This window comes from Gekko japonicus, unplaced genomic scaffold (assembly GCF_001447785.1).
Source record: "Gekko japonicus isolate JY-2015 unplaced genomic scaffold, Gekko_japonicus_V1.1 scaffold944, whole genome shotgun sequence".
NCBI classification, from domain to species: domain Eukaryota; kingdom Metazoa; phylum Chordata; class Lepidosauria; order Squamata; family Gekkonidae; genus Gekko; species Gekko japonicus.
In genome coordinates, this window is record NW_015165857.1 from 532,315 (window position 1) to 557,927 (window position 25,613).

General features: G+C 45.2%; 1 protein-coding gene across 2 annotated transcripts in view; it reads right to left on the reverse strand.

Annotated features, from left to right (window-relative positions):
* Nucleotides 1–25,613, reverse strand: part of CCND2 (cyclin D2) — a 70,240-nt gene that overhangs the window by 35,362 nt on the left and 9,265 nt on the right. For both annotated transcript variants that reach the window (XM_015411191.1, XM_015411190.1), the window contains one exon: nt 18,841–19,000. In XM_015411191.1, coding sequence (XP_015266677.1) covers nt 18,841–19,000 — 160 coding nt within the window. The remainder of the gene's footprint in view (nt 1–18,840; nt 19,001–25,613) is intronic.

Below are 25,613 nucleotides of genomic sequence, written 5' to 3' on the forward strand. Positions count from 1 at the left end.
GGTGGCGGCAGACCCGGCACCGGCGGACCCCCCGGCATCGGCGGTTGCACAGGCACTTGCAGAGGCGGTCTCACCGGCGGCTGCACAGGTACCTGCTGCGCGGGAACTCCCGGTGCTTGCAGCGGAGGTCCCATCAGCGGTTGAGCAGGCACCGGCGGCGCGGGCAATCCCGGTGCAGGAGCAACTTGTTGCTGCGCGGCGTGTGCGTCAAGGAAATTAGCCATTCTAACGTCCATCATTCCCGGCAGACCTTCCATCACATCCTGGAATGCCCGCAACAAGTCTCTCACCGAGTCTTCCAGTTCTGCTAGTCGTTCCCCGGTAGTTTCCTCCGGGATGGGGTCCCGAGGGCGGTAGTCCGGGGGTGGGTCATAGTCCTCTTCCGTTTGGAAGGCTCCGGTGCCCTCCTCATCTTCTGCGTGGCCTCGCGGTCCCGACGGCTCGAACATCCACTCCTCGATGTCTTGCTTGGGACTCTCCTTCTCCGAGGTAGACCCTGGCTCCGGGAACAATCCCTTGTCAAACAGACTCTCACGTAATCCGCTCCCCCGACGGGAGTACACCTCACGGGTGCCTTGGGTGTTGTACATAGTCCAATCATCCTGCTGGTGAGTCTTCCACGGACCCCATAGCGAAGGGGTCGGAGGCGGCCAAGACAGATGTGCAGGCAGGCGGGGAATCGCTCCCCCCACGGCACCCTCCATCGAGGCTGCAGTCGTGAACACCAAAGACGCGGAGGTTTGTGGGACCGATCCCGAGTCCCCCTCCGTGTTAGGTAGATTTCCCTCAGTTCCGCTCATGATCTTGCCAGATTCGGAACGATAGGAAAAAGGGAGTTCTAACAATATGTTGGATCCCCAAGCATCGAGAATAAATCCACGTTTTTAGGAAAAGCAAAATTTATTTCAAAGCGTTGAAGACATACTCAAACACGTTCTTTGTTAGAACTGGGGATACACAGTTAGGTCAAGCATAATAAAGGAACTTCAAACAGATACAGGTCCAATGAATAGCTTTCCCGCTGGCGGGCTAATGAAACGGTTGCGCGCCCAGAGTCTATGGGAACCAGGCAGAACATTAGACAAAACACAGGTGCAGTATTCATGGGAAAAGCAATAGCCAAGCATTACAGCATCTTCTCCCCCACACAACCTCCAGCAGTTATCTTTTGCATTCCAACGCAGGAGCAGGATGATAGAAACCAAGCCGGGTGCAACAGGAAAGGATATGTACACAGAGGTCACAGAAAACAGAATGGCAGCTTGCTGACACAGAGATGATTTAACCTATTCAGTTCTGCAACTGTAATATGCCATCTGTGGGTTTGGATCTCCTGGTGAACAGTATCATATGGATCTTCTCATATTGAAAACTCAATTCTTTTTTTTTAACAATAAAATATCTGAAGTCACCCAAAGATGAGACAAACCTACCTGGGCATGTGAGAATAAAGCCTTATCATTTGCAAAACAACTATCAATTTCTTCATACCAACTGACACTGGAAAATATTTTCTTCCCTTAAATTGTATGGCTAAACCATTTATATAAAAATTGAACAAAACGAAAGCTTATATACCAACACCAGGGCCTCCCAGTGATTAAGAGGCATAGGCCACTTCCATTTTTTTTTTTGAGACCCCAGTGGCAACAGGGAGCTATGCCAGGCCTCCTCCATCACTGCAGGGGCTACTGCAGCTCCCAGCCTCACCACCACTGGGGAAGGATATTAATCCATAGCGAGCAGGTGGTTTGGCCTAGTAAGAGACAAAGGGGTACAGTTGTATGATGAACATCTTTCAATCCCCCCATCAAGCAGGGTTCAGGAAAGGTCTTTCTACAATTGACCACTGCCTTACTCTTCACCATCTGGCTTATGCAAGCTTAAACGGTCCCACTAAGTCTTTATACGTAACATTTGTAGACTTGGCTGCGGCGTTTGACTCCATCGATAGGAATAGCCTTTGGCAAAAATTGGCAGATTTGAATATTGATAAGCGGTTGCTATTCTTATTACGTGAACTACACACAGATATTAGTGCCCAGATTAGAGTGGGAACGTCGGGGTCTCTAACTAACAAAATTCCAATCCATAAAGGAGTGAAACAGGGGTTTGTGCTGGCCCCTTTGTTTAACTTGTATATAAACAAAATTGTTGACAGGTTATCAGGTCCGCAATTCTTCCCACCTACCCTTGGGAAGCATAAAATTTCAATTTTACTTTATGCGGATGATATGGCCCTAATATCACTTACAAAAATCGGGATGAGAAGATTATTGCAGCAATTAGGAACGTACTGTAAGGAAGAGACCCTTAACATTAACTTTGATAAAACCAAAGTGATGGTTTTTAGAAAAAGAGCTCAAATTTCTTCCTGGAGCATTCTTGGTAATTCAATAAATCAGAGTAGTACCTTTAAGTATTTAGGGATTACATTTAGAGAGAATCTGAACTGGAACGCTCATATAGCCATAGTAAAAGCATCTGCGACGAGGATTGTGGGATCCATTTTGAAGTTCTATTATACCAAGGGAGGTTTTCTTATTGATCCTGTTATAAAATTATTTAAAAGTAAGGTCATTCCCCACCTCTTGTATGGTGCCGAGGTTTGGGGATGGAAAGAGGATATACTCACTAGTATTGAAACAATCCAAAATCAGTTTTTAAGGCGCATCCTGGCTCTTCCTAAGGGAACACCAGTTGCCCTGATGAGAGCAGAAACTGGTCTGCCTTCTCTAAGGGCGCGGGTGTATCTTGCGATTCTAAAATCTTTGAAGAAAATCAGAGCTGCTAGCACTGATTCGTTCAGCCAACTGGCCTTTAATTCAATGCTATCTAAAGACTTAGATCGTTCTTGTTTCCTCAATAACCTACTACTAAGATATTTCCATTCCTGATGACCTCCTTAGCTCCTCAACAAATAACTCAGATCTCAGAGAATGGGTATTTAAGCATGATGCTCTGCTAGACAGACACTTAATTTTAAAAACACAGTCTGCTACCTGGTTTAAATCATTTAAGACTGATCATTTTAGATCACCTTATCTGGTTAATATAGATAATCATAACCTTAGAGCAGCTTTTACATCTTTGCGCTTTGAATCAATGCCTACGGCCGTGTTGGTCGGCCATTATAATAGAACACCCAAGGCACAGTGTTTATGTATCTGTGGCTCTTCTGCTATTGAGGATCTCTCCCATTACATTTTTGATTGCTCATTGTACTCCCAGCCTAGGTCAAAATTTTTATCTGGTATTTTATCAGTTTTAAGCTTTTATTCAGTCCCAGAGAAGATTATATTTTTGCTAGCCGATGCTAATGCCGATGTTTCCAATGGAATGGCTTTATTTGCCTTGGCTGCAAGGAAAATACAGGCCAACGCTGGTCCTAGCTAATACTGATTTTAGTGGGTATGTTGTGAATTAATTAACTGTTCATAACCTCGGTTTTATGGATTTATAATGTTGGACTGTATCTTATTTTATACAATTTTTACGTTTTATTGTGTTCTTCTCTGTCTGTGGTTTGTAATGGCCTATGGCTAAATACAATAAAATCTTCTCTCTCTCTCTACAATCCTGTCAAGAGTACCTCTGTGACATCATTTAGAGATAAGGTCAAAATCTAAATCTGAGGCCTCCATGAATGTGAAACCCAGGCTAGTTTGGTGTAGTGGTTAAGTGTGCGGACTCTAATCTGGGAGAACCAGGTTTGATTCCCCATTCCTCCACGTGTACCTGCTGATGTGACCTTGATTCAGTCACAAGCTCTGGCACAGCTGTCCTTGAAAAAGAGCCGTTTGTGTCAGAGTTCTCTCAGCCCCACCCACCTCACAGGGTGTCTGTTGTGGGGAGGAGAAGGGAAAGGAGTTTGTAAGCCGCTCTGAGACTTCGAGTGAAGGGCGGGGTATAAATCCAATCTCTTCTCTTCTTCTTCTTAAATGGCCCTACTGTGGTAGGCCCTGTATACAGCCTTAATTCCGCTTGCGGCTCTGGTACTTTGTCAGGTGGACAAAAACAAACAAACAAAAAAACCCCTTCGACTCCATTCATTAAAATGTTGCAATTTATAACCCATCATCAACAGGTGTTAAAACCTAAACAACCAATCGATTTGAGGGCATGAAGGATATTTCTATGTACTATTTAGATGCTACAATCTTACAGAATTTGTTATAAGTAATCTGCTTATTTGTAAGTAGCTTTTTGTGGGTGTTTTTGCATTTTGCATTTTCAAATTTTAAAAAATTAAAAGGGGGGAAAGAACACGGCGGCGGCGGCAGGCAGGGGTGGTCAAACTGCAGCTCGGGAGCCACATGCAGCTCTTTCACACGGTCTAATTTAATGTTAACAAAAAAGCAAATTTGCATATTTTTCAATAAAAACGTAGGTGTGATATTTGTTCATGTCTTGCAGCTCTCAAACATCTGACGTTTATTCTGTGTGGCTGTTACCTTAAGCAAGTTTGGCCACCCCTGAGCTAGAGGAATTGCACAAGCTGAGGAGCTCCCCTTCCAGCACACAACTGTGCAGCCAGCAGAGGACAGCTCTTAGTCCCATGTTGAAGACAACTAAAATAAGATCAGGGGCAAGGGGGTGGGAACCTGTGAGGGTTCTGAGCAAAGCAACATTAGAAATATGCTGCAATGTTTGTTCTCTTTCTTGGCTGTGTGCGCGCAGAAGTGCCTTTCCTCTAGAAATCCCAAAGTCTCCCCCCCAAAAAAAATCCATGTTCTCTGCCCACCACAGGGTCAGAGAGACCTAACTCCATGCTACACATCCTGTCATCTGAGATATAGGTTTGGCTAAGGTTTATACAGAGTTGAACTATGACTGGAAGGCATGGAAGAAGACAGATGTATCTGCGCTCTCCGTGACTGCTGTGGAACTTTTCCAATTATGCCAGGGGTGTAGCTAGCCTAGCATCATACAGAAGAAGAGCTTAGACAGGCTTAAGATACCAACTAAGCCCCGTTTTCTTATGATGCCAACCCATTCTACACCTGCATGGCACCAGCATCAGACTTAGTCAGTATCCTAAGCTATTCAGAGATAGAGCAAGACTGATTAACAGCGCACTCAACAATACCTTTTTTCGAAATACGACTACCATGTTTCTTTCTTACAAAAACTACGTTTCTTAAAGAAGCTTACAATTCTGACCTTCCATTTTTTGTCTTCATTGATTCATTTAGAGAGTGAAACAAGCTTCTCTATTCTTTTACGTTTGCTTGTTTCTCGTTTAAGGCTGTGTATTTCTAATTTGCCAAATGCAGGGCAGTTACTTTGACATGCTGCAGAAGACAGAGGATTCTGAAGCAGACCAGAGGATCTGAGAACACCATCTATATATCTAATAGCTAAGGGTCCCTCCCTCTGCATGTGGATACTTATTTCCGCAGATCTAGGGCACATGGAGGGTAAAGAGGTTTTTCTGCACACTTGGGGTAATCCTCAGGGTTCCAGAAAAATGCAGAAAGTTTAAAAAAATACACAGGGGGTTAAAAAAAACCCAAAATAATTTTAAAAAATGAGTTGTCTGCGCTTGCGCAGTCCGGACTTGTGGTCCTCAGCACCGGATTTGGAACTTCGCATGGTGGCCAGCCTCCCCGCAACCAGCAAGATGGCTCTGAAGCGTGGGAAAGGGGCTGCCACCGCCTGGTCCTTCTAAGGAGGCCGGCCTTCCCACAGCCAGCAAGACAGCCCTGAAGCCATGAGGCAGGGGCCGCCATCACCGGGTCCTTCCCAGGTGAGCGGCCTTCCCACGGCCAGCAAGACAGCCCTGAAGCAACGGGGCAGGGGATACCGCCACCGAGTCCTTCCCAGGCAGCCGGCCTCCCCACAGCCAGCAAGACAGCCCTGGAGCCACGGGGCAGGGGACACCACCGGATCCCTTCCAGGCGAGCAGCCTCCCCACTGCCAGAAAAACAAGGAAGCTGCAGAAAGGGAGGCAGAAGAGAGGGAGTTTGTCATGGGGGGAGAGAGAAAGAGGGAAGAGAAAGAGAGGGGCAGACTGAGAAGGGGTGGGGAAAAGAGGACATTGTCTGAGAAGGGCTGGGGTAAGAGAGGGGTGAGACATACAAGGGGTGAGAGGAGAAAGGAAGTAAGTAAGGATTCCTAAAGAGGGTAGGGAGGAAAGCTAACATAGAAGGGGTGAGAGAAGAAGGGGAGGTGAGGGAAGATTGATAGATAAGGAGTGGGTGCAAAAAGACAGGAGGGAACTTTGACAGAGAAGGGGGGTAGGGTAGCAAAGGTGGAGGAAATGGCCCCTCCCTGCAAGTTTCTTGCAGGTCTCCCTTTGAAGGAATTCTAATTGCCTAGTGCTAAAGACAGGAATTCTAATTGCCTAGTGGAATTGCCTAGGCAGGAATTCCAACTGCTTACAGGAATTCTAATTGCCTAGTGCTGAAGACCATCTGGATTGGATCTAGACTAAATTCTCCATTGCTGGAAGAAAACTTTCCTCTTTCCCTTCCCACTGCAGTCCACTGATCTCCATGAAACGCTGCTACTGGTGGGTAGGAAACCCCATGAGGAGAGGCTGTGACTCACTGGTTATTAGCCACAAGGTACAGATGGAGCATTACATCTGTGGCAGTGATGTTCTGTATTCTTGGTGCTTGGGGGGCAACTGTGGGAAGGCTTCTGGAGTTCTCACCCCGCTGGTTGACCTCCCGAGGGCACCTGGGTTTTGGCCCCTGAGTCCATTGACCCGATCCAACATGGCTTATCTTATGTTCTTAGTAACAGAGCATCTGGTTTGCATGATGAAGGTTCCAGGTTCAATCCCCAGCATCTTCATTTAGAAGGATCAGGTAGGAGGTGATGTGACATACTCTGCAATCTTGGACAGCCACTGCCAGTCAGAGTAGACAAGACTTTATAGGACATAATCCAAAAACACAAAACACAGTCCACACAATACCTTGATAATCCCATGGTCTGAGTCAGTATTAGTAAGTTTCACGGATTCATGATGTGGGAAGGGGACTGCAGCAGGGAGGGGAGATCGGTAGAGACTGCCCATTTAATCCAGCCAAGTCTCTCCCTCTGTCCCCGCAATTTCCCCAGATTCTTTTTCCCAGGCCTTCATATCTCTAAGAAGCTGCGGTGGCTCAAGTAGTTAAGACGGTGAACTGCAGGCTGTGGAAGGTCGGTAGTTCAGCAGTTCGAGACCCGAGTGTGCCGCATGACAGAGTGAGCTCCCATCTCTAGTTCCCACAGCTCTTGCCAACCTAGCAGTTCGAAAGCAAGAAATTGCAAGTAGATAAATAGGTACCATTTCAGTGGGAAGGTAACAGCGTTCCGTGCGCCTTGGTGTTTAGTCATGCCGGCCACATGACCACGGAAACGTCTTCAGACAGTGCTGGCTCTTCAGCTTCGAAACAGAGATGAGCACCACAACCCTAGAGTCGGATTCGACTGGCTTTCAAGCAAGGGAACCTTTACCTTTTTACCTCATATCTCTATCCACAGGGGAGATCTATGGGCAGGAATCTCTGCTGCTTTCACCACGGGGACTGGGATCAAGATGGCGGCTGAGGCAGACGTTTGAAGCTGAGCTCCGCGTTTTATCCACTGTTTTTATCTTTTGTTTTGTTCTCTCCTGAACTTGGAAGCTGGAAGAAGGACGAGGTGGATGGCCTTTTTATCGCTGCACAGTGAGACTGTTTTATCCTGTTTTTCTTTCATATTTAATTGCAGCAATTGTTTTTAGCTGATTAGGATATCGTATTGAGAACTTGTGATAGCTTTAAACAGTACCTAGTGCGGCTTCTTGCCTCCCTGGTGCTGATAAGCTCCTATTTCGGCTAAAGTGAGTGAAAAGCCAAGTATTTTATGACTTCAAGGCCAGGAGCTACTAAAAGAAGGAGGGAAAGAGAGGAAGAGGGACTCCCCACTCCTCCACATGCAGTTGCTGGATGACCTTGGGGAAGCCATAGTTCTGGCAGAGCTGTTCTCTCAGGGACAGTTCTCGAAAGAGCTCTCTCAGCCCCACCTACCTCACAGGGTGTCTGTTGTGGAGAGGGGAAGGGAAAGGAGTTTGTAAGCTGCTCTGAGACTCCGAGTGAAAGGCGGAGTATAAATCCAATCTCTTCTCATCTTCCTCTTCTTCGTCTTTTAGTCTAGAATTTCCTTAGCCATGTTTAGGAATAGAAAATGCCTACTTATACTGTTTTTATTTATTGTTATTTATTGGACTGTTTTTAATGTAGTTGCATGTGACTATATAATATTGTTGTAAGCTGCCCTGAGCCCTACCTGTAGGGAAGGGTGGCCTAGTAAATCAAATTTAATAAATAAAATATGGGAAATGTGTGTGTTTGTATAGCAGAAGATCAAGGCTCCCATCCCCCTCACCCTGCAACAAATTGTTGCATTCTGATCTGACACACATGAAGTTCTTGGACTTCTCCATGTAACCCAAGACTCTCCTCCCCCCTGCAGCTAGTATTGCAAAATAAAAGAAAGTGACCCTGAAACAGCAGTGAGATAAGAGGCATAGCAGAGACAGCTAGAGCTGAGGAGCTTGGCAAAAGGGTGACAAAGACTTGAGCAAGGGCTGAGCAAGAGCCAGGTGCACTTGTGTTTTAGGGAGTAACTGGGAAGGGCAAAAGAGGTAAAGACAGAGCAAAGAAAGGCCAGAGAGACCACAATGTCATCAGTATGAAAAACAAAACAGGGGACCAGAGATGGAACTGCTGGAGATCTACTTCCTGCCAAATAGCCTGCTTGGACAGTCCTTGCAAGCATCTAAGAGGTTTGGCCAACTTTGGGTGAATGAGAAGTGTGAATGAGATTAGTTTAGAATACGTAAATGTTTTCAGAGCCAGTTTGGTGTAGTGGTTAGGAATGCAGACTCCAGTCTGGGAGAACTGGGTCTGATTCCCCACTCCTCTACATACAGCTGCTGGTGTGACCTTGGGTCAGTTACAAGATCTTTCAGAGCTGTTCTCTCACTAGCAGTTCTCAAAATACAGGATTACAGCTGAACATCAAGAAGACAAAAGTAATGACTACTGGGGAATTATACAACTTTAAAGATTGACAAGAAGACATTGAAATTGTTCAAGATTTTTATTCCCTGTCCCCATCATCAACAAAACGTAGGGTTGCCAGATCCCCTGGTGTGGGTGGGGGTCTCCCAGTTTCCGGTGTTCTTCACCACCAGCCACCAGCCAGCTGGCTGCTGGGTTAAATTACCCCCCAAACAGGCAAGAAGCCAGGAGTAGAATGACATGCCTATGTCACCTGGAAGTGATGTAGACACGTTGGTGACATTGTAGGGTGACACTCTGTTTTTTTGGACAAAACTCTATGGTTAGAAGCTAATTCTACCACAGAGGCTTTGCCCACAAACCAGAGCATTGCCCCCAATGTCCCCTACATGCCTACATCACTTCCGGGTGACATAGGCATGTTGTGTTTATTTCCAGCTTCTTCCCTCCCCACTCCCAGTAAGTGCGCCTCCATTCCCCACCCGCTGGTCCATCTGACCTGGCAACCCTAACCAAAAGGGTGACTGCAACCAAGAAATCAGAAGGAGACTGAGACTGGGAAGGACATCCGTGGAGGTACTAGAAAAGATCCTTAAGATCAAATTAATTCATGCCACAGCATTCCCCATTACTATGTATGAGTGTGAAAGTTGGACAATGAAGAAAGCTGACAGGAAGAAAGTTGAGTTTTTTGAAAAGTGGTGTTGAAAGAGAGTTTTATGGACACTATGGACTGCCAAAAAGACAAATAACTGGGTTCTCAATCAAATCAAGCCTGAACGCACCCTAGAAGCTAAAATGACCAAACTGAGGCTATTGTACTTTTTTCACATTATGAGAAGATGAGTCTCATTGGAAAAGACATTAATGCTAGGAAAAGTTTAAGGCAGCAGGAAAAGAGGAGGACCCAACAGGAAATCAGTCAAGAAAGCCATGGTTTTCAGTTTGCAAGACCTGAGAATGGCTGTTAACAACAGGACATTTGTGAGGACATTAATTTGTAGGGTCGTCATAACTCAGAAATGATTTGATGGCACTTAACCCACACACAGTGAGGTTTGTTGTTGTTGTTGTTCAGTAGCCCAGTCACGTCCGACTCTTCACGACCCCATGGACCACATCGCGCCAGGCCCTCCTGCCTTCCGTGGTGCTCCGGAGTTTGCTTAATTTCCTGTTCATTACATCGATAACACTGTCTAACCATCTCATCCCTTGCCATCCCCTTCTTCTTTTTCCTTCAATCTTTCCCAGCATCAGGGTCTTCTCCAGTGAATGCTCCTTTCTCATTTGGTGGCTAAAGTATTTGAGCTTCAGCTTCAGTATCTGGCCTTCCAGGGAACAGTCAGGGTTGATTTCTTTTAGGATTGACTGATTCGATCTCCCTGCAGTCCAAGGGACTCTCAAGAGTCTTCTCCAGCACCATAATTCAAAAGAATTGTTTCTTCAGCACTCGGCCTTCCTTATAGTCCAACTCTCGCACCCATACATGACTACTGGGAATACCATTGCTTTGACCATACGGACTTTTGTTGGCAGGGTGATGTCTCTACTTTTTATTATGCTGTCTAGGTTTGCCATAGCTTTCCTCTCAAGCATCTTTTAATTTCATGGCTGCAGTCATGGTCTGCTGTGATCTTGGATCCCAGGAACGTGAAGTCTGTCACTGCTTCCATGACTTCCCCTTTGACTCGGTTGCGAGAGAAAGGCTATGGGCTAAACTGGAGCAGTCAACTATAGATAAGAGATTACTGTTGTTGATGGCTAATTTATATAAAAATACATCCTTGCAAATACGTTACGCTGCTGATGGTAAGCTATCAAGACCTATTCAAGTCCAAAAAGGTGTCAGACAGGGTTGCCTTCTTGCTCCTCTTTTATTTAATTTGTATGTTAATTGCTTGATAACTTGCCTGCATGAAATTGATATTTCAGCACCCACCTTGGGCATGGGAAGAAAAATCCCTGTTTTAATGTATGCAGATGACACTGTGCTTCTCTCACGTACTAGAGGAGGTCTAAACAGGGCGTTGGTAAAATTTAGTGCACAATGCCAAAAAGAGTTACTTACTGTAAATTACTCAAAGACAAAGATCATGCGTTTCCATAAAAAATACAAAGAAATGAAATGGTCAATGGACGGGGTACCGGTAGATCAAGTTAAAAATTTCAAATATTTGGGACTAACCTTTTCATTTAACGGAAAGGCTTCTAGACATCTCCAAAATTCTGCATGTTCAGCGCAAAAGAGCGCAAATGCTATATTGCGCTTCTTTAGGAAAGACGGAGCCCAGTATGTCCCGGCAGCTCTTAAATTATTCTTGAGCAAAGCCCTTCCACAAATGATATATGGAACACAGATACTAGCAGAGAGTACATTTAAAGATCTAGAGCTAGTACAATCGAAATTTCTTAGAGCACTTTTCAACGTCCCTAATGGTACTGCAAATTCGAGCTTAAGACAAGAAGCAGGGTTATCTACTGTAACATTGAATATTTGGATACAGAGGAGTAATTATTGGGTTAAGTCCCATCTGAATCCGGTGGGACTTATTCCTGATCTTTTGTCATCAATACCATATCCCCAATGGGCTCTTAGAGTAGTAGATAAATTGAAACTAATTGGATTAGATCCTGAAAATTTGTTAGAAGGAGGTCTGCAGTATGCAAAGAACCTAATACACCAAAGATTTAAGGATATTGAACCACAAAACGACTATGCAGCCCTGCCTTCCTATTATAAGAGATTAAAGATGGGACCAGGTTTAAATGCTGCATCTTACCTTGGGCTCATAAAAAACTCTAACTATAGATGGGCATTTACTAGAGCACGGCTCGATGTTTTACCCTCAGCAGTACTTTATGGTAGATATACCCGGACCCCCATGCATCAGAGAATTTGCTCCTGTTTGTTAGAACAGGTGGAGTCTGCCTCCCATATAATACTTCATTGCCCTTTGTATGATGAAGAGAGACAGCAGTTGCTGACATCCCTTCTCTCACGTTTTAACCCCCTGACTCATTATCTTACATATGATGAGGATTGTTTGATGAAGTTTTTACTGGCCGATACTTATGATTCTGTCACACGCAATGTTGCTAAATATTGTTACTTGGTAATCAAAAAGCGCAGAATGTATTGTAACTCGAGCCAGTTATGATGGAATTGACCGGTTTGGTATTTTAGTAATTAAGGCCATAAGGATCCTATGTTGTAGATTCTGTGCTGTACTATTTTGGTCTATTTTGCTGGTCTTATGACTGTTCTTAATAAACTTACTTACTTACTTACTGCTGCTTTCACCACAGAAATGTCACCATGAAAGGGCCTCTCCATTCAATTCCTATCTTATCCACAATGTAGGCAAGTACTTACCACAGCTATCACTGATATCAATTACCGGTCTACATCCAGTAAACTTCATTACCCCATCTACATCCCCATAGCTCCCACCAGTGTTCCCTCTAAGCTGAGTTAGTCTGAGCTAGCTCACAGGTTTTTTAGCCTCCAACTCACACATTTTTGTCTTAGCTCAGGAAAGGATGGCTCCAAAGCAAACTAATCTATGCATTAGCCAAATCACTTGCTCACAATGCCAGTAGCTCACAAAGTAGAATTTTTGCTCAGAAGACTCCACAGCTTAGAGGGAACATTGGCTCCCACCCACCACTATAAGTAACATGGGTGTGGAGACTCTTGCAGGTACTATGGGATAAAATATGTGCAAATGCTGACCAAATTCACACATCCCACCCCCCCACCCCAAAACCAGAGCAGGAAGGTTTAGGGAACTGGGGCCTATACATACCAAGACGCACAAACCATATGGCTCTCTTCATAGCTTGGGTACATTAGCAAAACCACTTAAGGTTACTTTTGTTAAAGTACTGGTAGACACTGGAAGAAATATGAACCAAAAGGCCCCACTGATTTATCACTCCTCTTGAATTACAGTGCATAATATATGGACACTGGGAATAGTTACACATACTTGTGTGCTTCTCAGTATTTTGTACTGCAGCACATCCGAATACTGCTTAGATGGCATACATGCATCGTATTTCTCCTCAATTAAACCATTTCTTATTATTCTGCTACATTGCAGTCATTTCTGCATTTACTTGACAGCTTTGCTGTTTTGTTTTCAAGATCCCCAAAGAAGCATACTTCTCCCCTGACTTCTCGTTCCTTGGCCAAATGATAACATCTAAACATACAGTACTGTTAAGGCAGAAGTGAGACGCCCTGACCCTGATCTCTTGTGAATGATGAAATCTGGAGTCCACCTTGGGTCCAAATGTAGGCTCCGTCAAAAGCACCACTTTGTCCTTGTGGAAAATGCAACAAGATGACTTCACTGACAAGGCACTCAGCTCGGAAACACTCCGTGCCAATGTGAGGGCAACGAGAAACAAGGTTTTCATTCTTAGCCATTTTAAGTCGACCTCTCTGAGAGGTTCAAATGGAGCCTTCATTAAAGCACTGAGAACGACGTTCAATCTCCACGTGGGAAAACGGTGAGTTTGAGGAGGAGATTTGGCTACCGCTCCCTGTAGAAACAAACGGATATGAGGGTGCTTGGATAGCTTTATGCCTTCTAGAGAAGGAAGTACCATAGCTAGTGCAGCTAGCTGTCTACGTAGGGTGGAGGCTTGTAGACCAGTATCCAAACCGTCCTGTAAGAATGACAGCAGATAGGCTACTGAAGGAGAAAGCAGGCTGATCTTCTTGCGTTGACACCACCGAACAAAAGCTTTCCAGGTAGAGTTGTAGATACGAGTTGTAGATTTCCGCCTGGAAGCCATGATGGTGTCCATGACTTGCGTAGAAAATCCTAAATCAGCTAGTCTTTGCCGCTCAATCTCCACGCGGTCAAAGACAGCCATGCTGGATCCAGATGCCATACTGGACCCTGCGAGATCATGTCTGGGGACACCGGAAGGGACAGCGGAGGAGCAATGGACATTCTCTGCAACGCCGAGAACCAAGGCCGTCTCACCCATTGTGGAGCTACCAGGATGACTTCTGCCTTGAGGACTCTGATTCTGCGAAGGGTCCTGGAAATCAGAATGAACGGCGGAAATGCGTACAGCAGACCCGGAGGCCATCTCGTCGTGAGCGCATCCGTCGCTTCTGCGTCCTGATGGAAGTACCTGGTGTAGTATCTTGGTAGCTTGTGATTGTTTGGTGACGCAAATAAATCCAGAACGGGAAGCCCGAAGTGCTCCGCTATCCTGACAAAAAGATCGGGGTGAAGAGACCACTCTCCCTCCTGCAGCGTCTGTCTGCTGAGCCAATCTGCCTGCACGTTCTTGATTCCCCTGATGTGTTCTGCCCGCAGAGACGCGATGTTCCTCTCCGCCCAGAAAAGGATCTTCATGGCTTCCTTGTGTAATCGGCAAGAACAGGAACCTCCCTGTTTGTTGAGGTGAGCCTTTGCTGCGATATTGTCCGTTCTCACCAGGACATGTTGTCCCCGCAGCCGGGAAGAGAAGTGAATCAGCGCTAGACAAATTGCTCGTATTTCCAGTAAGTTGATCGGAAGCGATGTCTCTGCTGCCGACCAGACCCCTTGAACTGGAACACCCTCTAGAGTCGCTCCCCAGCCCAGGAGACTGGCGTCTGAGAAGAGTTATCTGATTTGGTTGATATAGTATGGCTTCCCGGTCGTCAGGTTGCTCATATCTGTCCACCACCTCAGGCTTTCTTTGACCCTGAGGGGAACCTGTAAATTGATTGTCTTTCTTTGCATGATGCTGAGTTGATGAGGACGTAGGAACCTCTGCAAAGATCTCGCATGCATACGGCCCCATTGGATCATGTCTATGCTGGCTATCATGAGGCCCAGGAGACTGGCCAACTCCATCAATGGGGAGGATCTGCTGCGAAAGACTCGCATTACGATGGTCTTGATCTTCTGCGCCTTGGAGTCTGGGAGATACAGGGCGGTACGCATGGTGTCGATCACTGCCCCCAGATGTTAGACTTGTTGACTCAGTTGTAGAGAGCTTTTCTTGAGGTTTATCAAAAATCCGTGACTGCGTAGGCATTGTAGTGTCTTCTCTGTATTGAGAATGGATTCCTGGCCCGGACCAACAAATCGTCTAGGTACGGATGCACATGGATCCTCTGGTCTCTGAGATGACTCACCGGGTTGATAATCAGCTTGGTGAAGAGCCTGGGCGCCGTAGAGAGGCCGAAGGGAAGTGCCCGGTATTGAAAATGTTGCCCATAGATGCAAAAACGAAGGTACCTCTTGTGTGCCGGGTGGATCAGCACATGTAGATACGCCTCCGTCAGGTCTATAGACGTCAGGAACTCGTTGGGAGATAGGGAGTCCGCTACTGCTCTCAAGGTTTCCATGTGGAAATGTCGCAACAAACGGATGAACTTGTTCCAAAATTTGAGATCCAGGATTGCTCTCCAGTCCCCGTTCTTTTTGGGAACCATAAACAGGATGGAGTAAACGCCAAGACCTCTCTGGTCGGGAGGGACTGGTTCTATGGCCTTGATGTTGATAAGGTGTTGTATGGCCTTGTTGACAATGTGTCTTTTGTTTACGGATTTGCTTGCTGGTGATTGCATGAATTGCTGTGGGGGTTGATGAAGAAATTCTATTGTGTATCCCTGAGACACGACTTCCTCTGCCCAGGCATCTGCCTGTGCCTCTGACCAAGTCCTTGCAAAATGAAGAAGTTGTGCCCCCACCAGCAGGTCGGCACAGTCAATGTTGTTTTGGTTTGGTCTCCCTCGCACCTCTGTCGCTTCTGCTGAACTGAGATCTCTGGAAATGGGGGTTGAAAGAACCACGTCTGTTGGATTGTTTGCTGGGATCCCATGTAGATCTTTTGATGTCCTGATGAAATCGCGGCAGGGTATGGTGGGATCGAAAGGACTGAGAAGTGTGTCTGTCTGGGTTTCTCAGTGACCGAGGCATGGTCTTCTTCTTGTCCCTGGTTTCAACCAGAATGTTGTCGAGTGCTTCCCCAAATAAGCGGTCTCCCTGAAAGGGATATGCGGTTACGATAGATTTGGACTGGGCGTCTGCTTGCCAGGCCCGCAGCCAAAGCATTCTCCTGGCGACCGCAGTAGACGCTAAACCCCTTGAAGCAAAGGATATGATGTCTAATGTAGCATCAGCTGTGAAGGAATCTGATTTGAGTGTGCGGGAGATTCCTTCTAGTAGAGCCCTGCTGTTTTCAGGTACTAGTTGCATCAGTTTGCGCAACCATACTATGGATGCCCTGGCAGCGATGGATGCTGTGGATGGTGTTCTAACCATCATGGCGATTGACTCGTGTATCCTTCAAAGGGTAGCTTCAAGTTTCTTGTCTGTTGCTTCTGTTGTCTTGGTGGGCCAGCCTAAACAGAAGGGTGTCTGAGAATCTAGGAGAGAGGTCTCCTGTCGGGGTGGCAGCTCGGGTTTGTTAGTTTTGGACATTTCAATCTGAATGGAACGTCTAATGAAGTCCATTAGTTCAGAGGGGTCCACCAGAACCGCGTTATTCGGGGGCTTACCCGACTGCGTGCTGTCTTGAGACGAGAGCTCCGATGCTGAGGAGGTGAGAAGACGCGGTCTATCGCTCCCCGCAGTTCCCGGAGCTGCCCCCGTTGAGGATCCAAGGCTCGAAGCCGGGTCCCCAAGATGGCCGCCGCCCGTCCGAGGAAGGGACAATAAAATGGCGGGCTCATCCAAATCGGGCTGCAAACGGCGTTTCTTGGCACTTCGCGCCGCCGCTGCTGTTCCTGCAGCCTCCGTTGTAGGCGCACGATCAAGCTGCAAGAGCTGATCGGGCCCGATGGTTTCCCGCGCTGCCGGCAACGCGGCATGCACATCTCCCTCATCGCCCGAGGAGAAGACCTCGGGAAGCTCCCTTGTTGCCATTGTTGCAATGGATCTCTTCAGGTCGACGGACCCCAGGAGTCTTCGCCCCGAGATTGGAGCAGAGAAGGAGAAAGAGAAAGGAAATCAAAAGGTAGAGTGGACTAGAAGTAAAAGGGCAAGGCAAGGCTAAAACAAAGGGAGAAGTTTTGAAGATTTGAAAGTCAGCTAGAGCTAGCTAATCTATGCTGCTACTCCCTAGTGAGGCAGGAACAGAACTGAGGAGGGGCTATTCCAAAGGCGCCAACAGGAAGGGGAAAAAACTACTTCCTGCCTCCCTATTGGCACGGTGGGAATAACCCATGCATATGTCCTCCGCCTCAGAGGGAGAATACAGTTGCTAGCTAGACTTACTGACAATGCAGAAGTGTATCTCCTTCCGAGAGTTGGTTTAAGAGTTCTCCCTCCCTGTGCCAATCAGAAGTTGGGGTAGACATTCAGAATTCCATCCATGGAGAATTTTGACCAACAGGTTCTAAAGTAGTTATGAAAAGCCTATCCCACTCTGCCTTCAAATTACAGTCACACATAAGCTGGTGTGTTTTGCACATCAAGAAGAGTTAGACCAGGAATATTTTGAGGTATTCCCCCGCACACAGACACTGAGATGTTCAGATTCACTGAAAGGCTGACCAAATGGGGCTATCTGTATGTTGATTCGACTCCTTCATTCCCCACATGGATAAGGGGGAAAGGCCATATCCTTTCCAGGAAATGTAGCTTGACGCTTCACTGCAAACTTGGAACAAGGTAAGCCTGGTGTTATCATAAAATCATACGAATCCATCCATAACTCCCTCCACATCTATCTCTACATTGTGCTCAACCCCAAACAGGACAGACTGGTCCCAGAAGCAGAATATTTATTTTTTCTCGTGAGTCAATTTTGCAATCTTTTTTGTCCAATAAACTCCTATTTAAAGAACTATCCCAAAAAGAAAACATCAGTGAAAAATCAAAACTTTAATCGTTTTATAAAACACTTACCTGTGTAAAATACAAACAAGTGAAAACAGAAGAACTGTGTTGGCTACAGGGTAGGATTCTGCAGGGCATCTCTGCAAAGGCACCAAAATAGTTACCCAAATGCCTAAAGGTCAAACCAACTGAAATGGCTGCAAGATCCATGAACTCATCTTTCCAGCATTTTTTAAAAATAGAAACAGCCCTGCACACACAACTCCTGATTCAGACTGTGGTTACGGTTCAGTTCCTCCCCAACCCTGGCATGATTTCCACCAAATGAAACCAACATGTAATTAGCTCTAGAAAGGGAGAGAACAAAAAGAGATCCTATTTTCCCCCTTTCCGCTGTTAATAGTGGTGCAGTGGCTGGGTGCATGTTGGTTAGTTTCAGCTGGCAGAACTGCAAAAGGAGAAGCGCTAAACCAGGGGTCCATGGCGCCCGCCAACACATTTTATGGTGCCCATCACGTTTTTAGACTGTGGGTAACTGGGCTCTTGCCCAGAAGGGCTTCTCATTTGCCACTGAAGATCAGATTGGCTATGCAGATAAGCATAACACTGTTTCAGTGGCAGCTGCCACCAGTGTTTGTTTTATTCCCTCTCACCCTTCTTTCCCATGTGTATTTTTAATTACTCCTCTTCTCCCCTGCACTTTGGCTTCTTCTGTGTTTGTGGCTCCACCTCCTATGGCAGCTATTTTGTGGGTGTGCCCACTCGATTGTGAGAATTCCAAAGATGTTCACAAGTTCAAAAAGGCTGGGGACCCCGTGGTAAACCCATTTCCTGGCTCTGGCCTTGCACAATTCCTATTCATGGACCATCCAGTGTTGCGATTCACTTGACCCTAAGAATTCGCCAGACATTTTTGCACCTGCTTGAACTGTCAAGGTCTGGGTGAAACAGCTTATGAAAACCATGGGTCCAAATTGGCTACAGCTATCAGTCAGATTCCTAACTGGACAGCAACCAGCCAAGGGGATGTTTTGTTGACATACCTGTGGCACACAGAGCAATAAAACTTTGTGCATGCTTCTGGATCAAAAGCACTTTGTCTCGAGGGAAAGGCAGCTTCCGTAGGATGTGTTCGATAAAGTCATGGGGGGTGATCGCAGCAAGATTCCACTTCAATTTCCCCAAGACCACCAGCTCCCAATCCTGAAAGAGATATAAGAGGCATACAAAATAAAATAAAATAAGTGTCTTTCAAGAAGACAAGCCTATCTTTGCTACTTCAACTTGTCTTGAACGGTCTCTTTTCAATATGCTCCAAAGCTTTGAAGTTGCTGATTTCATTCCCATTAACTGAAAAATGTCAGCCTCTGCTGAAAATAATGAGGACTAGAAGCGCCTGCCAAAAATTCACTTCTTTGTAGCTGGCAATGAATGCCCACCCAGAAGGGTTGGCCTGCACTGAGATATTGCCAAGGTCATTGTGGTCTTTCTCTAAAAACATACACTTAGAGGCCTATTACCGTGACATGCTTTGCGCATGGCTACCTTTGAAAATGATTCAACCAGAGCAATATGCAGCAAAGGCATTAAATGAAACCCGCCACAGAGATCATATCGCCCCATTACTACATCAATTACACCAGCTGCCAGTTTGTGTGTAAGCCAAAGTGCTAGTCTTACCCTTTAAAGCCCCATGTGGCTTGTGATCATGGCTATCACAGGACTACCTTTATCCTCCAGAACCTGCCAAAGACCCAAGTTAGACTCCTCCTGCCCTGCACCATGTGTAGACCAAGGTGAAGCTGCCGGGTATGCCGGATAAGGTTTTTTGATGGTGACCATTAGGCCTCGGATTTCTTGTAGCAGGGAATTCCGTCTTACTCCTCACTGTTAAGCTTCCTTAAATCTCTTACAACAATGGTTTTTCAGAGGGCTTTAGCAGTGGTTGAATCTGTTCAGCTAATGGATAATTCTCCTCTCTTATTTTGTTTTAGTTATTTTTGATTATTATGTTGCTTTTATCAGCTTCAGATGATTGCTGCTTTTACTGTTGTTTTAATGTGTGATGCTGCTTTACTGCTTGACTTTAGTATGATATACATACACACACACACACACACATATATATAGAGAGAGACTGATTGATTGTTGAAAACGACCCTGAGAAGCCAGAGGAAAGAGCCATCATCAGTAAATATGACTGATGTGTGAGATCCAACCTTCACCTGCTTTGAGAATATAAAAAATGTTATTCATGTCTACTCCGACCCTTAACTGAAACAAAAAGGTTCCTTGCAAGGTAAGGAGAAGAAAGCAAAGAAAAATGTGGTGGTCTATCAACAGCAAACCACATCATTTTAGGCAGTGCATTAGGTAAAGGTCAATAAAAGTCAGATTTAGCAGTATTACCTGGTGGTTGGGAGCTTACATAACAACCACCCCCAGCAAAGTCCCCTCGATAACTGGTCAAATACCTTCTTGGTCCAGTTCTAGCATTCATGTCCTGGATGAGCAAATTCAGGGTTTTTTTCAAAGCAAGCAAAAAATTGCAAGTTGCAATGTTGTTCCACTGGGGGGGGGGGGAATAGGCAAAAACAACAGACCAATCACAATGCAGTAACTTCTGTTAGGAAGTTACTAAAAATGTCACAAATGACTGAACAAGCTTTTCAGTGCTCAATTAACTGCTGGTTTTTATATTATTAAAGGTCACTGCTTCACTGCCCCAGAAACCTGTTTCACACCTGGCACAATCTCTGCATATTTGCTAGCTCATCCCTCTATTAGGTGAGATTGTGCCAGGTGCGAAACAGGTAAGTCAGTATTGTCCACTCAGACTGGCAGCTGCTCCCCAGCCTCTCAGGTACAGGTCTTTCATATCACCTCCTACCTGATCTTTTTTTTTTTAACTGAAGATGCTAGAGATTGAACCTGGGACCTTCTGCAGGCCAAGCAGATGCTTAACCATAGAGACACAGCCCCTCCCCCCCTAAAAGATTTATTTATTTATTTCTCAAATTTCTACCCCACCTTCCCAGCCAAGGCCGGCTTACATAAAACCCGCATATATTTGCAACAAAACAATTAAAACATTTAAAACAATGCTAAAACTAGTTAACAATAACACAGTAGGTGCTAGTATTGTTGTTGCTGGATCAACGATGGCTACCATATTAGTTCTTTCTTCCCATAACCGGCTCCTAGATCTACTTCAGGTGTCTTCCAGGCGGTTGGCACAGGCTGATGTTATAAAGTCCAGAGACAGCAGGACTTCCTATCCCTCAACAACTAGTTGTTAATGAAGTTGAATGGTGGTGGTGGTGTAAAATATTACTGTAGCACAACAGCACAGTCCTCCATGATATGCAGAGGGGGGTCTCAGTCAAGTTATTAGACAGTAATAAAGCTGGTCAGTGTTAAAGGGCAAGTAGACTTAATGGACGAACCTAGTCCTTCTGACTGAAAAGAAATTTCAGACACATGAAGGCCCCAATTCAGACTGAAAGTGTTATCCTTCCATCTTGTTCAGTTTTGCTTTGGAATAACACACACACCAAAAAAACACCCCACTGTCAACTATTTTCCTTATAAGGTGCGGGGGGGGGGAGAACAATATTAACTAAAGTTGCCAGCTCCGGGTTGGGAAATATCTCGAGATTTTGGGGGCGGTGCCTACAGAGGGCAGAGTTTGGGTGGGGAGGACAGGAGAACTCGGGGAAGTTGTCAAGGAAGTTTGGGGAGTTAGATGAAGACTCCAATTTGGGCCAAGGAAAGGGGATAGATCTTCTAGAGAGAGAAGAAAATGCCCTACCCAGTCAAACAGGGAGTTAGCTCTGAAAAGTGCAGAGATCCTTGGTCTGGGTGTGGTTAGAAACTGCCTTTAGTGGCCTTAAGAGTCAGTTAAAACTCAAGACAAGTACTGATGTTTCAAGAGAAGGGGTTTGGGTACTGGAAAGAGGGCACAAATCTTCTGGAAACTGAAGGTTATAGATTACTCAAAGAAAGTGTACTAGAGTGTATGGGAAAACACTGGGAAAAAAGCCTCTCAACATAAAGATTTAAGTCACTGTGAAAAGCTTACGAAACTCTCATTAGCCTGAAACATAAGAACTAAAGCCTGTGTATGTACTGGTTTTACCTGAGAAATTTCAACCCCTGATTTCTCCTGACCTTTTCCCTCTACGTTAAATAATTTGTGATTTTTGAATTTCAAAACTCCTCGAGTTCCATTTAAGTTGTTTAAGTGAAAGCGGGCTCCTGGTCCTTCCCTCGGGTTCCTGGGCTGAGCCCACAGCAAAAATATTCTACTGTGACAAGGTGGGACAGCCAGAACTCTTCAGCAAAGAAAAACACATATTACTAGGGCAGCTCAGTCAGTAAAGGGAAAGAAAAAAGGAGGGAAAATTTTGTCTCTGAAGGAGGGAAGTGAACAGAGCCATCATATTTAGTGGAAGCAGTGGGATTCAAACCCACATCACTGAACTGACTGGAGCCTAAATCTAAGCAACAAAATCTCTTCTCACTGACATGGGGAAGTATTCTGTTCCACCATTCTACTCCCTTCTCTTCCATTCTGAAATAATACTCTTGCAAACAGCTCCCCCTCACATTTGCCAATGCTGTAAGTGCATAGCTTCACCCAGGATATTTACTACCAAAATTCACTATATATCTACTCCTACCATATTGGTCAGTGCTTGCTATTGTGGGTAGGGATCTACTCAGGACAGTAAATGCTCTGCAGCTTTTTATACATTGTAATTCTACTGATCTAAACCAATAGCATCATCTTCAAGTTTTGATAAAAGTTAGTAAACTGTTCAACGTGCTGCACCATCTGCCAAATGGAGCATCTTTGAATATCTTCGATGACCACTAAATCATCTTCCATGAGCAATACAAAAGCAACCTTGGTGTCAAAGGAAGTATACTTATACCCTGGAAAATTTTGTTGGTCTTTAAGGTGTTACTTACTGATTTGTTTTTAGGTGGTTTTAATTTTAAAAACTTTTTGTACATTCTTTTGTTGTAAGCCACCTTGAGCTCTAGTTGTAGGGAGGGGCGGCCTAGCAAATCTAATTTAATAATAATAATAAAATACTGTTTTATTTGCTTTAAGTGGATCCAGTACGTCCTTTGCTACATTTTTAATGGCTCAGGCTAACCAGATCTCGTCAGATCTCGGAAAATAGGAAGCCCTGGCTAGTATTTCGATGGGAGACCTCCAATCCATACCAGTGATGTGGAGGCAGGCAATGGCAGACTACCTCTAAATGTCTCTTGCCTTGACAACTTTATGGGTTCACCATAAGTCAACTATGACTTGATGACACTTTCCACTGCACTGTTTTAATCGTGTCTACTTTCAGATTTAATTAACAACTCCACCTGATATTCGAAATCACTTCAGTTGTAAAAACGAGCCTTTGTCTCTGAGGCACTTTATTAAATGTATTCTCACATCATTCATCCTTATTGTCCTACTGTTGGCCAAATCCTTCAGGAGGCTCTCTTCAGAAAGTGTGACCATTACCACCTTTCAACATAGCAAATGAAACCTTGGGGCCGTCCTCAAAAGCTGAATCATTAAGAGAGGGCAGGGGTATTTTTTTGGTGGGGCAAAGTGGTATAATAGGCCACTTAAACAGTGTTGCTGTATTTCTTTAGGCTTCTGATTCAAGGTCTTCAGCTTGAGAAATACATCATGTTGGAGATAAAAGCAGCAACTGCTGAAAATTTAGAAGTGCTTTCAATTTTGGAGATGCAGAATATGCCAGTAATTCTGTGATGGCTTCGACAGCCACCCATTACACAAGGGTATTTAGGAGGATGGAGAGGCTCTTGGTTGCGCACAGGAGTTCTTTGCCACGTCTCCATTCTAAAACTGGCACTACTGATAGGTAGACATTCCTAAGGTGGCCACCAACACTGCACCCCTGGTGTACTGCTTTCAGCAACAATCATTTACGTGATGCACGGTTTTGGTATCTGTTGGCCCCCCCTCAACGTTTTAATGACAACACCATTCCAAATATCAGCTACTTCCTACATTTGTTTTCAAGGGAAACCTTTACTTTCACCTTTAACTGAGTCTACAGCAGTTGAGAAGCTCCAGCCTCCAGATAAAAACACTTGCAGATAAATCAACATGGCATTCTCCTTCATGATTTCCCAGGAACTGCAATTCTTGCCATGTGATCTGCTATGGTCTCACTATTTCAATCAGACTTGGCTCACACTCTGAGCTACTCCCTAACATTCAATGACATATTTACTACACTACGACTCTAGTAAATACAACAAGCTCAGTAGCTATTTTGGCAGGGCAAGCACACGGTGCTGGTAGTTTTTAATTTACATGGATGTGGCACTTGGGAATCCTCTTTCTTTTTTGGGGGAGGGTTCTTTTGCATTTTCGTGTGTGTGTGTGTGTGTGTGTGTGTGTGTGTGTGTGTGTGTCCATGCCTGGAAGTCAAGGCAACCTCTGGCGACTCCTACTGGGGCATGGAGGACGTTCAGAGAAGTGGCTTGATAGCCTCCCTAGAGATGTAAAATTTCCGAAAATTTTGAAGCTTGGAAAAAACCCCTTTTTTCCCGGGTTTTTTTTTGGGAGGAAACAGAAATTTTGGGGAAAATTGGAAAGAAATGCCACATTAGCACTTCTTTTTTCTTTTCCAGATTGAAAGTCATTGTGTTACTTTAGGAACATAAAATATGACCATGGACATTTTTACTTGGCATGAAATCATCACAACTAGCATACTAAAAATATAGTGTATCCAAACAATTATTACAAACAGAATACCCACCCACATACAAAAAGAAAACTGAAACCTTTTTCTTTTCTTGACAATAGCACCTCCTAAAGGACGACATGCATGTTGTTCTTGCATTGGAGAGTTCAATTTGTAACCTAGGACTTGCTTGTCCTCAGTGCACAGAAATTAGATCAATCTAATACCATACATATTTTTTAGAAATGATTTGGAAAATATTTGAACACCTTGTCTTAAAATATTTTATTCATCATGTTAAAATAAAACATTCCATAATGATTTTTTCCTTTCCTTTTTTCAATTTTTCCAATTTTGTGAAAAAAACAACAAAAAAGGCTTCAGGAAAAAAAACGGGGTACGGACTTTTTTCCCCGGGCCTTCACATCTCTAAACCTGCCTCTGCCTCCCGGCCCTGGTATTCTTTGGAGGTCCCCCATCCAAATACCTGCCAGGGTCAGCCCTGCTCAGCTTCCATGATCTGACGAGATCAGGATTGCCTGGGCCATCAAGGTCAGGGCATTAGGAATCCTCTTTCTTGTGTTTCACTACAAGATCTAAAAATATCTTGACTACTTCCGGTCAAGGCTGCGCACTTGGTGACCGATTCTCGGGTCTGCTACCGGAATCGGATCACCCACACACTGCCTGGAGGCGTCCCGCAGCCGCGGAGACTCTAAGGAGCCTTTGTTAAAGGGCTCCGAACCAGGGGGTGCTCTGAGAGACTGGGGGTAGCCTCTTGCCGGCTCGAAAAGCCGGGAATTGAGGCTCCTCCGCTAAAAGTCTCTCCTACCCCAAACGGCTCCAGCTGTGTTGTGCCCTGTAATGGGGACCAGCTAAGCCGCCGGGACAGTGGAGTGGTAAAGCGGACCAATTCAGAGAATAAAACTGCAAGACGGCGAACTGTGAGTCGAGGCTTCGTTAAAATCGCTGGTTTAAAAGGTTCCCCCCCCCCCGAAAAGAAGCGGCAGGAGAGAGGAGGGAATCCCCCCCCCCCGGGAACGACTGCCTTTAAAGCGTAGAGGGGGGGACGGGGGAATTGA